General features: G+C 40.7%; 1 protein-coding gene across 1 annotated transcript; it reads right to left on the bottom strand.

Annotated features, from left to right (window-relative positions):
• Positions 1 to 10656: 10656 nt before the first annotated feature.
• Positions 10657 to 12154, bottom strand: LOC143597322 (uncharacterized). The gene is made up of 2 exons (XM_077075851.1): positions 11854 to 12154; positions 10657 to 11018 (listed from the first exon to the last, which is right to left on the bottom strand). Exons 1-2 carry the CDS (start codon positions 12152 to 12154, stop codon positions 10657 to 10659), a joined length of 663 nt encoding a protein of 220 aa, XP_076931966.1.
• Positions 12155 to 17125: the final 4971 nt, after the last annotated feature.

Here is a 17125-nt window from a genome sequence, read left to right as displayed (position 1 = left end):
AGGTTTGAATCGAAGTGCATACATTGACAAAATCTTGAAAAGGTTCAAGATGGACAACTCTAAGAAAGGTTTCGTACCTATTCAAAGAGGAACAATATTGAGTGCTTCTCAATGTCCAAGCTCAAAGGATGAGCAAGACAAAATGAATGGAATCCCATATGCATCTGCTATAGGATCCATTATGTATGCCATGATTTGCACCCGACCGGATGTGTCATGCGCTTTGAGCATGACAAGTAGATACCAACAAAATCCGGGAACCAGCCATTGGATGGCGGTTAAGAGCATATTGAAATACCTTAGAAGGACTAAGGATATGTTTCTAATATATGGCTCTGGTGAGGAGGAACTCGTTGTAAAGGGTTACACGGATGCAAGTTTCCAAACTGATCGAGATGATTCTCGATCACAGTCGGGATATGTCTTCGTTCTAAATGGTAGTGCTGTCTCTTGGAAGAGCGCAAAACAAGATGTGGTAGCATTGTCCACCACTAAATCTGAATACATCGCCGCCTCATTGGCAGCTCAAGAAGCTGCATGGATTAGAAAGTTCGTGGCAGATCTAGGGGTAGTCCATACCATTCGGGACCCTCTAGAGATCTTTTGTGACAACGAGGGTGCGATTGCTCAAATCAAAGAACCTCGTGCACATCAAAAGACAAGGCACATTGAGCGGTGATTCAACTACATAAGGGATGAAGTTGAAAAGTGAAAGATATGTATTCGCAAAGTTCACACTGATCAAAACATTGCGGATCCACTCACGAAGCTCCTTGAAAGGCCGAAGCATGAGGGTCATACTTGCGCCTTAGGACTTCAATATTCTAGTTATTGGATTTGATCTATTTTGTATTTGGTTATTGGAACAATTTTATTTTAACTCATTCATATGATTATGGTTTATGATTATGCTTTTGAGTTATGTTCCATTTTAGCATGTTTTAATCCGTGAATAAGTTAATTATTCTAAATATCCGTAGTCGATCACATTTGTGGGAACAAATGTGAAGGTAAGACTATTATGAACTTGGATTGGTAGATATTCATAAGGTATGAATATAGCAAGGGTTTGCTGCCAAGGTTCATAGATATTTATGGGATAAATATTGGATTGACCTGCCCTCAATTTTACGGCATGGAATCCTTGTGATTTGTGATCATAAGTAAATTTGAGTAAAGGCGAACATCATAGTATCCTCCGATCTGGCATACATAATGGGTCTTGATATTCATCGACTATTATACTTTGACTTAGTTCTTCGCTGCTCTGAAACATGTCGGTACATAAGCTTGAGCTCAAGTGTAGTACAAGGTGATTGTGAGAGACGTATGTAGTCAATAGGGGATTTGTCCCTCTTATTCGTTGAGAGTGAGATGTCTAAGGCCTGCTAAGTTAAATCAACAAAGAATGATCATTCTGTGTCTTTGGATTTGACACGACATTTGTGGCAAAAGGATAAATGATAGATTCACCTAAATCATTTCAAGTCTGGGACTTGAAGGGGATGATGTTATTGAATGGCACTTCGTCATACGTATTAGGGATAGTAAACCGTTGTTAGGCGGTATTTGCTATTTGCATCAATCTTTTATGTATCTTGTGCAAGTGGGAGATTGTTGGAATCGGTCTGCCCAAGACACATATTAGAGTTGATGTGGCTAGTACATTATGATCCAAGTCGGGTCATACCCAATAACAAGCTAGACAAACACCACAATATTTATTTAAGATATGATCTAACAAATAAATATCAACACTTAGAATATTTGTAAGTTGGATTTCTAAATATTTGCACTTGTGTAATAAATAAATTATATGGATAATTTATGTTATGAGAGATTTTGCATTTTGCATATAAGATGTTATTTAAATGGGTTAAATAACAATATGCAAAACCTACTGCTTTTGCATTTTGCATATACGATGTTATTTAAGTTGGTTAAATAACAATATGCAAAACTTACTGCATTTTGCATATACTATGTTATTTAAATGGGTTAAATAACAATATGCAAAACCTACCGCTTTTGCATTTTGCATATACGAAGTTATTTAAGTTGGTTAAATAACAATATGCAATGCATACTGGATGTTGCATGTTATGTTATAACATAAATAAATAAAATAGATTACTTGAGTTTGAATTGGGTGGGAATATTTTGGCTGCACACCTTTTCCCTCTTCTCTCTCCTCACTTAATTGTTTTATTTATTCCAAGACATGTACTAGTTTTAGTAGGTAGATTTATGTGATGCATTATTGCACACAACCAACTCTCTCTCTCTCTCTCTCTCTCTCTCTCTCTCTCAACACAAGTTACAAGAAAACTTTTCTTCTTTTTCTCTCTGGATTTCGGCCAAAGCATGAAATATCGAGGAAGAGTTTTCTAAGTGTAAATCCTAGCAAAAATCAAGGTGTTTGTTGGAAGCTTGAAGGGTATACGAGCTTGAGGTTCATCTATCTTGGAGACTCGCCCTTCATATCATCATCTCCTTCATTTTTTTGGACTCTTGAAGGTAGTATGCTATGAACACCCTATGGTTGTTTATGTTGGTAAGCATGAAAATTCATATATGGATCCGTGGCTTGGGTTTTGCATATAAAATTGGTTTTATATTCATCTAATTAATAGGATTTAAAACATATTTTTCCGCTGCGTTTTTCATATAAATGGGTTTATATGACTTTGGTAATCTTGTTAAAAACCCAACACAAAGATGTCCACAACGAGGATTGGTTGTGTTGGTGCATAATGTCAGTAGTTCATAGTCTAGTGTCTGTAATCGAGTCTGTAATGTTAATTATGTTTTATATATGTCTTAAGCGAAGTTGTTAACAAGTTCGCCTAGGCGAACTTGTTAGACAAGCGAAGTTATGGACAACTTCGCCTGAACATGCCAGGCGAACGTGTATTTATAGTCCTAGGTTACGGGCTTTTTAGGAGTTAATCGTTTTGTTGTTCGAGTTGTTACGAGAGCTGTAACGTGTGTTTGTAATAGTGATATCGTATCACGTGTTTGAGTTATTATATAACGTGTGTTCGTTTCGTGTGTTCGTGTTATTCGTGTTCTATACTCGTAACGATCTACGCAGGGATTCCGCACCTGAGTTGATCGAGATATCTCGTGCGATCCGTCCAGGGAACCTACAATTGACGAGCTCTATTCTAACTTGGAAGACAATTTGCATGTCGGTTCTGTTCTGACCACGAGAATTCATAAAGATCACCCTTTGGAGAATGTGATTGGTGATGTGTCCTCCGGTGTACAAACAAGACGTAGCTTGAATGAGCACACCTGTGTTTACACAAGCATCAAGGAGACAGGGATAATCAACGAATGCTTGTACACTTGCTTTATCAGCCAGATTGAACCGAAGAACTATCAAATGGCTCTAAAGGACAGCTCGTGAGTCGAAGCTATGCAAGAAGAGTTGGCTCAGTTCAAGAAAATGGAAGTATGGGATTTGGTTGAAAAACCAAAGAATGTGCATGCGATAGGCACAAAATGGGTGTTTAAGTGCAAGAGAGATGAGAAAGGGATTATTATAAGAAACAAGGCGAGGCTAGTCGTTAAAGGTTTTAATCAACAAGAGGGGATTGATTATAATGAAGTGTTCGCTCCTGTGGCAAGATTGGAAGCCATTAGATTGTTTTTGGCATTTGCTGCTTATAAAAAGATGAAGGTTTTTCAGTTGGACGTAAAGAGTGCATTCCTAAATGGGAAAGTTGATGAGGTTGTGTATGTTGAGCAACCTCCGGGTTTTCCTGACCCAGACTTTCCAGATCACGTGTACAAGTTAAGCAAGGCGTTGTATGGACTACATCAGGCACCTCGTGCCTGGTACTCAACTTTATCAGATTACTTGCTTGAAAATGGGTTTAAAAGAGGAAAGATAGATAGCACGTTGTTCTTCAAGAGAGAAGGAAGCGACTTCCTGCTGGTGCAAGTCTACGTGGATGACATTATCTTTGCTGCATCAAAAGTCTCCATGTGTCAGGAGTTTGAGGCCGTCATGAAGAAAAGGTTTGAAATGAGTGCTATGGGTGAACTAACTTTCTTTTTAGGATTGCAGGTTGATCAGAAGAAGGATGGGATGTTCATTCATCAGGCGAAGTATGTCCATGATGTTCTCAAACGATTCAAGATGGAGGACATCTCTTCATTTGATACTCCAGTCTGCGTCAATCACAAATTGTGTGCTGATTCAGACAACGATGCATGTGTGGACCCAACTCAATATCGGGCTATTATAGGTTCTTTAATGTACTTAACTGCTTCTAGGCCTGATATAATGTTTGCTGTTTGTCTTTGTGCACGCTTTCAGGCAAACCCAAAAGAATCTCATTTGAAGGGTGCAAAGAGGATACTGCGGTATCTCAAGGGCAAGCCGAAGCTGGGTTTGTGGTACCCGAGAGGAGGAGACTTGGAGCTAGTCGCTTACACAGATTCTGATTATGGAGGGTGCAATCAGAGTCGGAAGTCAACAACTGGAGGATGTCAGTTTCTTGGTGGCAGATTGGTGTCGTGGCAATGCAAGAAGCAGACTTCAGTCGCAATTTCAACCTGTGAAGCAGAATACATGGCAGCATCCAACTGCTGCTCCCAGGTTCTTTGGATTCAACAACAGTTGCGCGACTATGGTCTGAATTTCTTACTTACTCCTATTTGCATTGATAACACAACTGCTATCTCAAGAACTAACAATCCCGTGAAGCACAGTAAAACTAAACATATTGACATACGTCATCATTTTATACGGGATTGTGCTGAGAAGAAACTGATTGTGCTTGAAAAGGTGGATACGCTTGATAATTTCGCTGATTTATATACTAAAGCGTTTGACAAATCAAGATTTCAAAAACTTATTGAGTTGAATGGGATGATCAATCTCGAGTAACCATGCTTTTTATGTTTATTAAAAAAAAAAAAAAAAAAACGTCACTATCGCTTAAAATTATGTCGGTTACCTCAGTTTGAAGGACATGTCTTAGGATATGTTTGGTCCTCATTTCTACTTGTAGAATATGCGGATAGCCATTCACCAGATGACTGAAAGTGACCGGGGCGGTTTATGATGTGTTTTCATTCTTTCGCTTAAAATTAGTCGATCATACTTAGTTAGAAGGACACATACTAGTATGTGGTCGGTCCAGCTGATCCATTGGATCTTCGGGATAGCCGTTGACCTGAAGACTTGACTTGATCGGGGTGTTTGAAGTCAAATTTTTTTTTTTGGGAAATGAAATTATTTTTCAAGTCTACTACTTCGTAAGAAGTTCGTTTGCTATGTTTAACAAAAAATTGATCCAACCTTGGAAAATGATAGATATACTGATTCTGTGTGCTTAACTAGTGAAGTTATTAGGCTTAAAAGGCTTTAGGACAGTCATTGTATGTCATGGTAGCTTTTTATGGTGCGTAAAAGTAGATGTGATACAAACTAAAACTACTCGATTTTACGTGGAAACTTCTTAAGAGTTTTGCATGTCTTCATATATATCTTTTCGAATGATAAGCAGAAAAGCGATTACCCAGTCATACACGAGCCCGTGAGTGTTCTGATTCCCGTGAAGATAGCGTTTCAAGAAACTGCAGTGATCCAGATTCGGGACTTGCAGTTGTTTACTACTCTGAAGTCTATGTAAATGTTTATCATTAAAAAAAAAAATATATATATATATACCTTATGAGTTATTGAAACATTTTAGAGCTAACAATGTCAAGACTTCTCAATCATGAAGTACGAAAGAAAGCGGGAAGCAGATGAAGAGTACTTACAAACTTAATCAGACACTATGGGTCAAGGTCAATTCGGGGTGACTTGGGAAAAGCCAAATACGCTTTGAGAATAGATAGGAGGCATCATAATCTCTGAGTTGTGTCCCACTTAAATTTTGAGGCATAATTGAACCTAACTCGTATCACAGAAACGATGAAAACCACTTTAAGTTATTTACCTGCTTACAACCTGTTTCTTTATGTCATAATACAGCTAAACACGGATCTATGTGACAGTCGCGTAATTAGTATGATTCCTGTTCGGATCTTTTCTAAAACGTAGTAGTCCCTGTCGTGACTGAAATTTGATCCCTCGTACTTTAAATTTTTAAAAGTTTGTCGTACTTAGGTAGTTTTATGATTTTATAACAGGTTACTTGGACTTGATCGTGTCATTTAATTCTTTAAAGGGAGTTTTAAAAATTAATTGCAAAATGTTCAAATTATAAGGGTTGATTTTGTAAATATAGGCGAAGTTGTTAAACAGGCGAACTTGTGAATAACTTCGCCTAGGCGAAGTTAACCGTAACTTCGCCTGTATAACTCCGCTCCTATATAAGGATTTTCATAGGTCAAACTGTTCATAATTTTCAAATTCAGCGAACTTACTCCGATATTCCAGCGAACTTATCTGTTTCCGGCGAACTTGTCGTTTTTCCGATTTCTTGTTCTTTTTCTCAGTTTCCGTTACCGATTCAAGGTTCGTAGTGTCGTTATATCTTATAATCGATGTTCATGGTTGTTAATCCTAGGTTGTTTCGACAACCGGTTAGTGACCTCGGACGTTCGAACCTTATACCCGGTTTCAAACTTGTTTTAACGTGGTGATTCACACATTGATCGTCTAGATAACCTTAAAATCATGTTTTCTGGATTCCTTAATCACGAAGTCACCAACTGCACGTTGTTTCATAAACCTTACTGTCGCCGATTCATATTCAGGCGAACTTAAGGATTAGGCGAAGTTATCCGCAACTTCGCCTGAGGCTTAACTTCGCCTGAGGCGATGTTGTGGTGAGGCGAAGTTATCATTAACTTCGCCTGGACCTTTTTAACTTATCAGTTATTAGACAAACTTAAAGCTGAAGCGAAGTTGTTCCTAACTTCGCCCCACCTTTAACTTCGCCTATACAGTTTTTTTCACAACTTCGCTCATGGTAACAAGCGAACTTGTGTTATGCCTTAACGTTTATCTAACTTGGTTCGTTTGTTGCAGATATGGCTGCAGTAGCAGGTGCTGGAGGTGCTGGAGGAGATGACGGAGATAATCAGAGGCAATTCTTCCCGGGTCACAATATGTATATCACCTTAGACCCGGAAGCAAACGGAGTTGAAGATTACCGCGAGATAATCACTTTCCTCCTTAGCTCGAGGATATTCCACGCAATCACTACGACTCTGCCGATTTCCTTACCCAATATTGAGGATTTTTGGCAGACGGTGGAATACGATTGCCGCGTTGAGCCCCCGGTTATGCGAGCAACCGTCAACAATCAAGAAGTTCAGTTCTCGTCTGAACAAATTCGGGTGGCTTTACGTTTTGGAGAGGAGACTAGGGATGACCCTACAGAGTTTGTTGCTCCGTTCCGTGATGGAGCATTTCTATGAATGGGCTATTCTGGTCCATTGGGCGATACACAACGGAGGAAGGGTTTCCTACTTGATCAGTGGCGCTTCCTCATGCACGTAATGATTGTCTGCATGTCTGGGAGGAAGGCGGGCACAGATGGTATGGGTGCGACCATGCAGTCAGCAATGACTGCTCTGACTTATAACAAACGTTATAGCTTTAGTCAGATGGTCTTTTACGAGATCGATAGACAGAGAAGAGCGATGGCCCGTGAGAGGTTCATCATGTATCCAAGATTCATTCAGATGATCTTGAATCATGTTGCTCCCACGTTGCCTCAACGACGTCCAATACGATACGTGGAGAGTGTGAGCAAACGTATCTTCGCTCAATGCCGAACATCCAGTGTGAGGAGCAAGCCTGAACTGCATCCAAGGCATACTCCACTCTTTGGGTACTTAATAAACCCGGGGTATGTGCCAGCTCGTGGGGATGAGTTCAGAGACCCGGCACCACAACAGGCAGGAGCATCTCAAGCTATACCTGCTGCTCCTGTTGTGTCACCGAAGGAGGAAGTGGACCTTGATGCAGAATTCGGAGGTCAAGGATTCTCTGATATGGATCGGGTGGATCCAGAGGAGAACGTTCAGATCCCAGTTGAACGTGTCTCGACTGTGCGTGTTACTAGAGCAGCTACGACGGTGGCTGACTCAGATCTTGATGATGTTATGGATGAGGCGAGAAGGATGTTGGTGACTCGAGAGAGGACGTTAGGGAAGAGAAAGAGGACAGTTGATGATAGTGAGTCAGAAGAAGAAGAAGAAGATATTTACAAACTGATCAGACGTTCAAGACGGGAAAGGACAGGTGCAGGTATGGGAGCTGGAGAGACTTCAAGAGTTGTACGTTTCGCTCCGCCCGCACTGTCAGGTATGTCGATTGTTCCTACATCACTACAGGTCACAAGTTTAAGCGCCGCGGATGTTCCCGTGGTGGCTACATCATCAGCTTTCGGCATTCCATCTACTACTTGTCAGCTGACGACTCCGGAGATTGTGTCTTTACCACCTCCAACGCTTACTCCTTTAGAGGTGGTTGCACAATTTGTTGAGTCGACAGTCGTTGCAACTGCAGGGTTGTCGGTCACGATACCACCTGCGGTTACGTCCACAACTGCTTCTGATGTCCCGGTTTCATTCGAAATCCCTGCTGAGTATACTCAAGACACATCTCACATGAGGTTTGATTTCGATGCAACCCTCTCAGACTCGGAGAGAATAGCTGCACTTGAGCGGGTTGTGGCAGAACAATCAAGGGTGAATCTTGTCCAGACCCAGGCTATTCAACGCCTAGTAGCAGAAAATCAACTACAGTCGTCCCTCCTGGTTGAACATGGGAGAATTATAGATGCTATGAAGGAGTTCTTGGCATCTCAGGGGGAGACAAGCTGTAAAGGTGACAAGTTAAGGACAAAGAAGAGAAATGATAGAGACGATGATCCCAATGCATCGAAAGGTGCAGGTGGTGAGTTGCCAAGAACTACTCAAGCTCTTGGGACTTCCACAGCTCAGGGGGAGTCTGCAGGTGCGGCTGGCAGTTCTGGTGGTGATGAGGTGGTGATGGTTGATGATGAAGATGATGTGATTGATGCTTTCAAAGAATTAGATGATGATATGTTTAGTGATGAAGTGTTGTTTGATGATGATGTGCTTCCAATTGAGGAGATTGAGAAGATTGGCGCACAGATTGTGATTGAAGAAGATGTTGAAGAAGGTGAAATAGTAGAAGAGAATGTGGAGCATGACATTCCAGGTGTGGAGAAAGCAGATATGGGTAATGAGACAGTAATCGATGAGACTGAGTGGGAAGAGCAGCCTAGGTGGAAGGAAGGCTATGCTCAGTGGTTCGTCAAAACGAAGAAACCGGCGGTCCCTACAATGTTTAAGAAGAGTTACAATATTAAAGGCTATGCTGAAGCGAAGAAAGGGATTATTTGCTGGATCTATGATGAGCAGTTGAAGCTCTTTGTGATTAAACGGTATGACGGCGTTCAGTATTTTAAAAGAATGTTAAGGTCATTGAATACACTGCCTGAATGTGAAGTGAAAGACTTAGCCAGATTGGGGTTAATCAATCGAAATGACGATAATATGGCTAGAGTAATTGGGAAAATTGTATGGAAAGAGAGTATAAAAGAGAAGAAGTTTGAGCTGTTGAAACCGCAGAAGGGAAAACTTGTTGAAGACAAGGATAGAGGTTTGAGAGCTGATGGAAAACCTTGGATGGTCATGAACTATAAACCGATCCGGTGTTTGAAAGAAGTACCGATGAAGCTTATGCCCAAGGATGTGCTTAAAGACCTAAAGTGGTGGTTTGTGGATTATGAGACAGCAGAGGCAGTGATGGAAGACGAGGATGAACAAGAGCTCCTAAGAGTTTACGATCCGATGCATTTGGTAAACTTGTCGCAAGCTGATCTGCAGGTGCTCAATGAGAAGAAAATCTTTTATATTCCTGCTTGGAAGGACGAAGCGAGGAAGTATCAAAGAGTTGTGTCGGTTTGTGTTAGAGAAGGAGTGCATGCGTGAAGATACAAGATTGAAGATTACAAGACAAGTGCTTAAAGATCAAGATATGAAGCTACTGCCAAGGGGGAGTCTGTTGGTGCATAATGTCAGTAGTTCATAGTCTAGTGTCTGTAATCGAGTCTGTAATGTTAATTATGTTTTATATATGTCTTAAGCGAAGTTGTTAACAAGTTCGCCTAGGCGAACTTGTTAGACAAGCGAAGTTATGGACAACTTCGCCTGAACATGCCAGGCGAAGTTGTCGTGTATTTATAGTCCTAGGTTACGGGCTGTTTAGGAGTTAATCGTTTTGTTGTTCGAGTTGTTACGAGAGCTGTAACGTGTGTTTGTAATAGTGATATCGTATCACGTGTTTGAGTTATTATATAACGTGTGTTCGTTTCGTGTGTTCGTGTTATTCGTGTTCTATACTCGTAAGGATCTACGCAAGGATTCCGCACCTGAGTTGATCGAGATATCTCGTGCGATCCGTCCAGGGAACCTACAGGTTGCATGGGCATCTTGTTCCTCCTGGAAATGCTACCTAACTGTTGACATCTCACACATTTCTTAGCATATTCTGCTGCATCTTTAATTAAACTAGGCCAATAAAAACCACAAGCTAAAATTTTATGACCCGTTTTCTGCCCGCTGAAATGTCCACCGCATGCGAGTTAGTGTGCGTGTGACAACACACTTTGAATCTCCTCATCTGGAATGCATCTCCGATAGACTTGATCAGCCCCAATCTTGAACAAATCTGGGTTCCCACACGTATTGTTTCACCTTAGACATGAATTGATGTTTCTTTTTCTTGGGCCAAAATTCTGGGATGGTACATGCAACAAGAAAATTAATGATGTCAGCATACCATGGTAATGTAGAAACAACAAAAAATTGCTCATCCGGGAATGATTCATTTATCGCCCTGGTATTGTCTTCCTCTTGACCCGTCAGTCTCGACAAATGATCGACAACCACATTCTCGCTTCCTTTCTTATCACGGATCTCCACGTCAAACTCTTGGATCAACAAAATCCATCTAATTAAGTGCGGCTTTGCGTCCTTCTTTTCCATCAGGTAGTTGACTGCGCTGTGATCTGAAAACACAATAACTTTGCTCCCACAAATATAAGATTTAAACTTATCCAAAGCATATACTACTGAGAGAAACTCCTTTTTTGAGCATCGGAAAGGGTTTTGCTTGTATAGTATATGGCAATGGGCTTCTTATCCACCCCTTGACCCAAAACAGCCCCAACCGCATAATCACTTGCATCACACATAATTTCAAATGAAAGTGACCAATCAGGTGATAGAAAAATTGGGGCCTCAACCAGTTTGTTTTTAAGAACGTTAAATGCATTTAAACAATCTTCATCAAAACAAATGGCACATCTTTTAAAAGTAAATTACACAACGGTTTTGTGATGACACTAAAATTTTTAATGAACCGTCGGTAAAATCCGACATGTCCCAAAAATGACCGGATTCCTTTAACATTTGTAGGAGGTGGAAAATTAGATATGACATTAACTTTTGCCCGGTCAACCTCGACCCCCCCACTCGATATGACATGTCCTAAAACCGTTCCCTCTTGAACCATGAAATGGCTCTTTTCCCAACTTAAGACCAAATTCATTTCCACACATCTTTTTAAAACTTTTATTAATTCGTTTAAACATGAATCAAAAGATGAGCCGAAAATAGAAAAATCGTCCATAAAAATTTCAAGTGATTCCCCGACCATATCTGAAAAGATACTCATCATGCACCTTTGGAAGGTGGCCGGGGCGTTACACAAACCAAAAGGCATTCGCCTAAACGCGAAAGTACCCTATGGACACGTGAAAGTGGTCTTATTTTGGTCATCGGGGTGGATACCAATTTGATTGTACCCCGAGTAGCCATCTAAAAAGAAATACAATTTCTGACCTGATAATTTTTCGATGATTTGGTCAATTAATGGTAGAGTGAAATGGTCTTTAGATGTCTTGGTGTTTAACTTCCGGTAGTCAAAACAAATCCGCCACCCGGTCACCGGTCGGGTAGCAATTTCTTCACCTTTTTCATTGCGGGTTATCTGAATGCCCGCCTTCTTTGGAACCGTTTGCGTTGGACTTACCCAAGTACTGTCTGAAATAAAAAAAATGATTCCCGCATCCAACCACTTCAGGACTTCTTTCTTCACAATTTCCCGCATGTTCGGGTGTAACCGTCTTTGTGCATTATGCATCACAATGGACAGACTAATTCCCTTCAAGTCCACAATCTTCCACCCAATTGCTGCTTTATACTATTTCAATACTTCCATCAAAGCATTTTCTTGTGTTTCCTCTAAGTTTGAGGCTATGATGGTGGGTAAAGTATCGTTGTCTCCCAAAAACACATATTTGAGGTGTTTTGGGAGTTCTTCAATTCAACTGCCGGTGGACTCTCAAGTGACGGTCTCAATTTAGAGTCGACATTGTCCGGTAATTTCTCTACCTGTTGAGACCATGGCGGTTTTCTGATGCTTGCAGCATAAATTTCCACCTCTTTTTCTTCCTTCTCCAACAGATGTGAATGCTCAACTGCAGTCCTGCAACAAATAACACACTTCTCTGTGGCATCTTTCTCATTTTCATGAGGATTCAACCTGTCAATGATGTCATCCGCGAAGCATTCATCACTCACCAGAGGGTTAGACACGTTTGAAAAAACATTAAACCTAAGATTTTTATTCCCAAAAGCCATGTCAACTACTCCGGTCCTACAGTTTATTAAAGCATTAGCTGTTGCCAAAAAAGGGCCTACCGAGAATCACGTTCGGTTGCCGTTTTGGGTCATCTGTAACATAATCTAGAACCAAAAAGTCAATCGGGTAATAAAAATCCTCGATCATAACAATCACATCAGTAACAATTCCCCTAGGAAGCTTAAGTGTCAAGTCAGCTAACACCATGGTGGTGTCGGCTTTTCGAAGTGGACTAAAATCATATTGGTCATATAAGCTTCCCGGGAGAATACTCACCCCTGCTCCATGATCTAATAACGCCCTTGTCATTTTAAAATCGCCCACTTGAATGGGTATTATTGGCTTTCCCGGATCTTGCAACTTGGGTGGGAGGATTCCCGTCAAAACCGAACTCACATTAGCCGTTAAATCAACCTGTTTGGGCATCTTGTGAGTTCGTTTTTGAGTACACAAGTCCTTCAAATACTTTGCATATGCGGGAACTTGTTTAATAGCATCAATGAGGGGTAAATTAATTTTTACTTGTTTAAAGACTTCCCACATTTCCTCCTGTTGTGGGCCCCTCTTCTTTGGTGATGATGTTGCGGGATTTACCAACGCCTGAGGAAACGGGACGGCACCCGTGGGCCCCGTCTCCTTGATGATTGATGTTTCTTTTTCTTTTACCGATTCGTTTAATTTTTCATTAATTGACTTTTTCGGTTTATTTATTGGTATAATCTCCACCTCATCATCACTGTTTCCATTTTCCCCCAGATCTTCCACCATTCCTTCAACAAAGGATGATGGTGGGTTTACCCCGTTATCATAGGCCTTACCATTCCGAATTGTACTTACCTGGTTATTATGAGTGTTCTTTCCGCTGGAAGAGCTGTTATTCTGATGGCTAGGATTCTTCAAGGTGTCACTCGGTAACTTGGTTGGATTGCGCTTTAGGCTCGCCATTTTTTCAGCCAGTTGACTCACTTGTGTATCTCTTGTAGCATTTGCCTTCTCTTGAAGCTCCAACCGCTGATTCAATGCCTTATTCTGAGTCTCTTGATCTGCCTTCATTTGTTTCAATAACTCCATCACATCCTTAAGTGACTCCTCTTTGTTACCCGAAGAATTTCCTTGCCCCTGCTGATAACTCTTTTGATAACCCTTATTGTAACCCCCAGAATCTCTCTGATTGTACCCACTTTGACTACTGCCTGAACTATTACCATACTATTTCTGGTTCGACTGATAACCTGTCTTCTGAAAACTACCCTGAAAATTCGGGTTCTATTGCGTGTTCGGATTTCCATAACTGAAGTTTGGATGATTCCTGAGGCTCGAATGATAAGTATTTGAACTCATATTATTGTATTTCTTTTCACCCTGCACATAGTTGAGCTCTTCTTCTTCTTCTTCAGTTTCTTCATCTTGCACAACCCCACAACTCGCAACCTCGTGTCCCAATTCACCACAACCGTCACATATCGGATATGTTTTTCCGACTTTCCAGCTCCTTGTACACCTGCAACCAACAACTTATCCACCTTCTTTTCCAGTCTATCCATTCTATCATCTGATCCATGACTTTCAACCGCTTTTACCACTGACCTTTTTGACATCCTGTTCGACTGTGCTTGTCTCTTTGAATTACTCGCATGTCTCTCCAAATGTCCCCAGTCCTCGTTTTCATCAGTGCAAGAAAAGATCCATTCGTGGTGGATTGCCTTTATCAATTCCCATAAGGCAATCCCATGATGTGGACAAGTCCTCAACAATCGTTTAAAACTTTGGAATGATTCATAAAAAGTTTCACCGGTGATCTGCTGAAAGTTTTGAATGTTGTTACGGGCCTCTGTGGTTCTCTGTGGAGTATAATACTCGTCTAAAAACTGTTGTGCCAAGTCTCCCCAAGTGAAAATACTAGCTGATGGCAACGATAGAAACCACTGCTTTGCCGCGTCTTTCAAACTGAACTTGAAAACTACCATCTTCACCTCTTCCGCAGTAAAACCTTGACTCGAGATGTAGCCTTTCCATGAAATGTCGGTAATCCCGTTAAACTGTTTTGCCTTACTGAAAAATTTCTTCCACGTCTGACTGGAATGATGATCGGTAGAGGATTCGTAGCCACTTGTGGAATGAAGTGGCTTTAAACGCCTCTGACTGGCGGTGAAACAAATACCCTTGGAACTCCATCATCCAAATCATAGTACGGTTGTTCATAGTTTTGTTGCCGTCTTGGTGCTCGATCTCTCTGATTTTCTGGATGATTCTGTCTAATTTCTTGTTCATCACGAGGATCTTGTTGCTGATATCGAACCTCATGTTCATCTCTACGCTCCTCCTCATCCTCAGAATTGAAAACAAAATCGTCCCCTATGTGCCAATTTTCCACCCGTGCACGAGCATGATCAATCTCGGGTCTTTCCTCTCTCAAATCATTGTGTCTTTGACGGTTCACTGGAGCTGATCTGATTGACAAGTTGCCATCCATGTTCCTGGGATTACGGTTAGCATTTCTTTGGTTGAATAGATTGCGGTTTCTGTCACGGTTAACGTTCTGGTGTGGGATTTGTTGTTCTTGGTCATGTGGTTGGTAAACATTTGGGTCTCTTCTGTTTCGGTTACTCATGGTCTCTTATTTTGGTGCTATGAATTCGGGTATTTGGTTTAGTATGGGTTTCTGAGCTGCTCGGTTTTGTCTTGCTGTTTTCTCGATTTTGGGATCAAACTGGAGCGGCTCTTTCTTACGGGAATATCTCGTCTGCATCAACTTGTGAAGTTACCTGCAAAGACACAAACACTAACACCCAGCGTAAAATCAACGAAGAAAAATTAAAAACAAAAACTAAAAACTAAGCTAAATTTTGACGTAGATGTCGTGCTCTAATAAAAAACAAGTATTTATGAAGCTTAAATACCTATAACTAGTATGGGTAAGTAAGGTCGTCTCCATAGGGAATCAGTGGAAAGTGTAAGTAAAGTTCATAATTATTAATTAATTAACTAAGGTGGGCAGACGATGTCAAGTGGTTTATAAAAGATGATTTGATAAAAACATACGGTTACTTGGAAAAGTTTGTAAACAATAATGAGAAAACGATTCACTTCATGTTCAGGTAATATGATGACCGGCTAATCACAGATTCATAAGATTAATTGCGCAGTTATTACTAACCTAACAGTTGGGTTGTGAGGACAAACGATACCCTAACCGAATTATTGACACAACTGAACCTCGGTTTACCCAATTACCAGTTTAATGTATGAAAATCAATTATAAGCAATGACTAACGATTACTGGTTCAATGACATAAGAGCTAACCCTACATGTGATGAACATAACCAGATAAGTGATGCAAAGTTTGACAATCAAAATCATAAACTCTTTAAACAATCAATTCGTAATATAAAACAAGATTAAAAACAATCAATCAAGTTCATACTCATTCAAAACATAGAATCTGATCAAAGTTAGTTTACACAAAACCCTAGCCTAAAGTGAATACAGTGGTTTAGCCTGACATCGGCATCACGGAGGATTCACTATCTGATGAGAGGACGAAAGCATGCGATGAACGGACGAACCGGAGGCTTCGGGATGGTGGAAAATCGTCCTAGGGCTTGTACTTGGTTGAAGGAATGAAGGATATCTCGAATGGGGGATGAAAAATTGATTATATCAAAGTTAGGGTAATTTTTCCAGTCAGGAGGATGTTAGCGCGACGCTAACATTCAAGGGGTGAGACTTTAGTGCCGCGCTAAAGACTCAAAATTCCGATGATCTTAGAGATACTCTGACATCACCATCAGGACCCCTTAGCGCCGCGCTAAGGGTGTCTGACAGAATTTTCTTATCTTCATTTATGTTGCATGGGAAAGCGTGCCAATCATCATGAGTCTTCTACATCTTCGTTCCAAGCCCGTAATTCCTCCCGCTAAGCATCCTTAACGTCACGTATCCTGAAACACATAAACATGCTTGAAGTACCCAAGTTCACATAATATATAAACTAAAATTAAACAAATAATATAATAATATACACGACTTTTACCATCACATCCCCACACTTATATTTTGCTTGCCCTCAAGCAAACTCTCATGCAACACATACACCTCGACCGATGATTCATTAATTACCAAGATTAATACTAGTGAGGTTTAAGGTCGTACCCAATTCCCAAGAACTGATACTGTCAAGGTTGATAACCCACCAAATAATTTAATGTTGCAATTTAAAACTATGGAACCGCCAAAACGAGTGTACTTTGTTTCCGGTTAAGGCACACATGGTCATACCCCTCATAATATTACATCTCTCCACTCGGTTTAATATCTGGACCAGCAAAAAATGTGCTAGTATCTCTTTGCCCTCAATACCAAGTATGAACACAATGTAATAAGCTTGGGAGCAAGTCATATCTCCACCCATATAAATGCTTTGGCACAATTGCAAATCAAGAGGGCTTAAAACGGGTTGTAACGGGGCT

This window comes from Bidens hawaiensis, unplaced genomic scaffold, assembly GCF_021521415.1.
Source record: "Bidens hawaiensis isolate Kalapana, Puna unplaced genomic scaffold, B.hawaiensis_p1.1 tig00048108_1, whole genome shotgun sequence".
In the NCBI taxonomy this organism is placed as follows: Eukaryota; Viridiplantae; Streptophyta; class Magnoliopsida; order Asterales; family Asteraceae; genus Bidens; species Bidens hawaiensis.
This window is presented reverse-complemented; position numbering and strand designations above follow the sequence as displayed.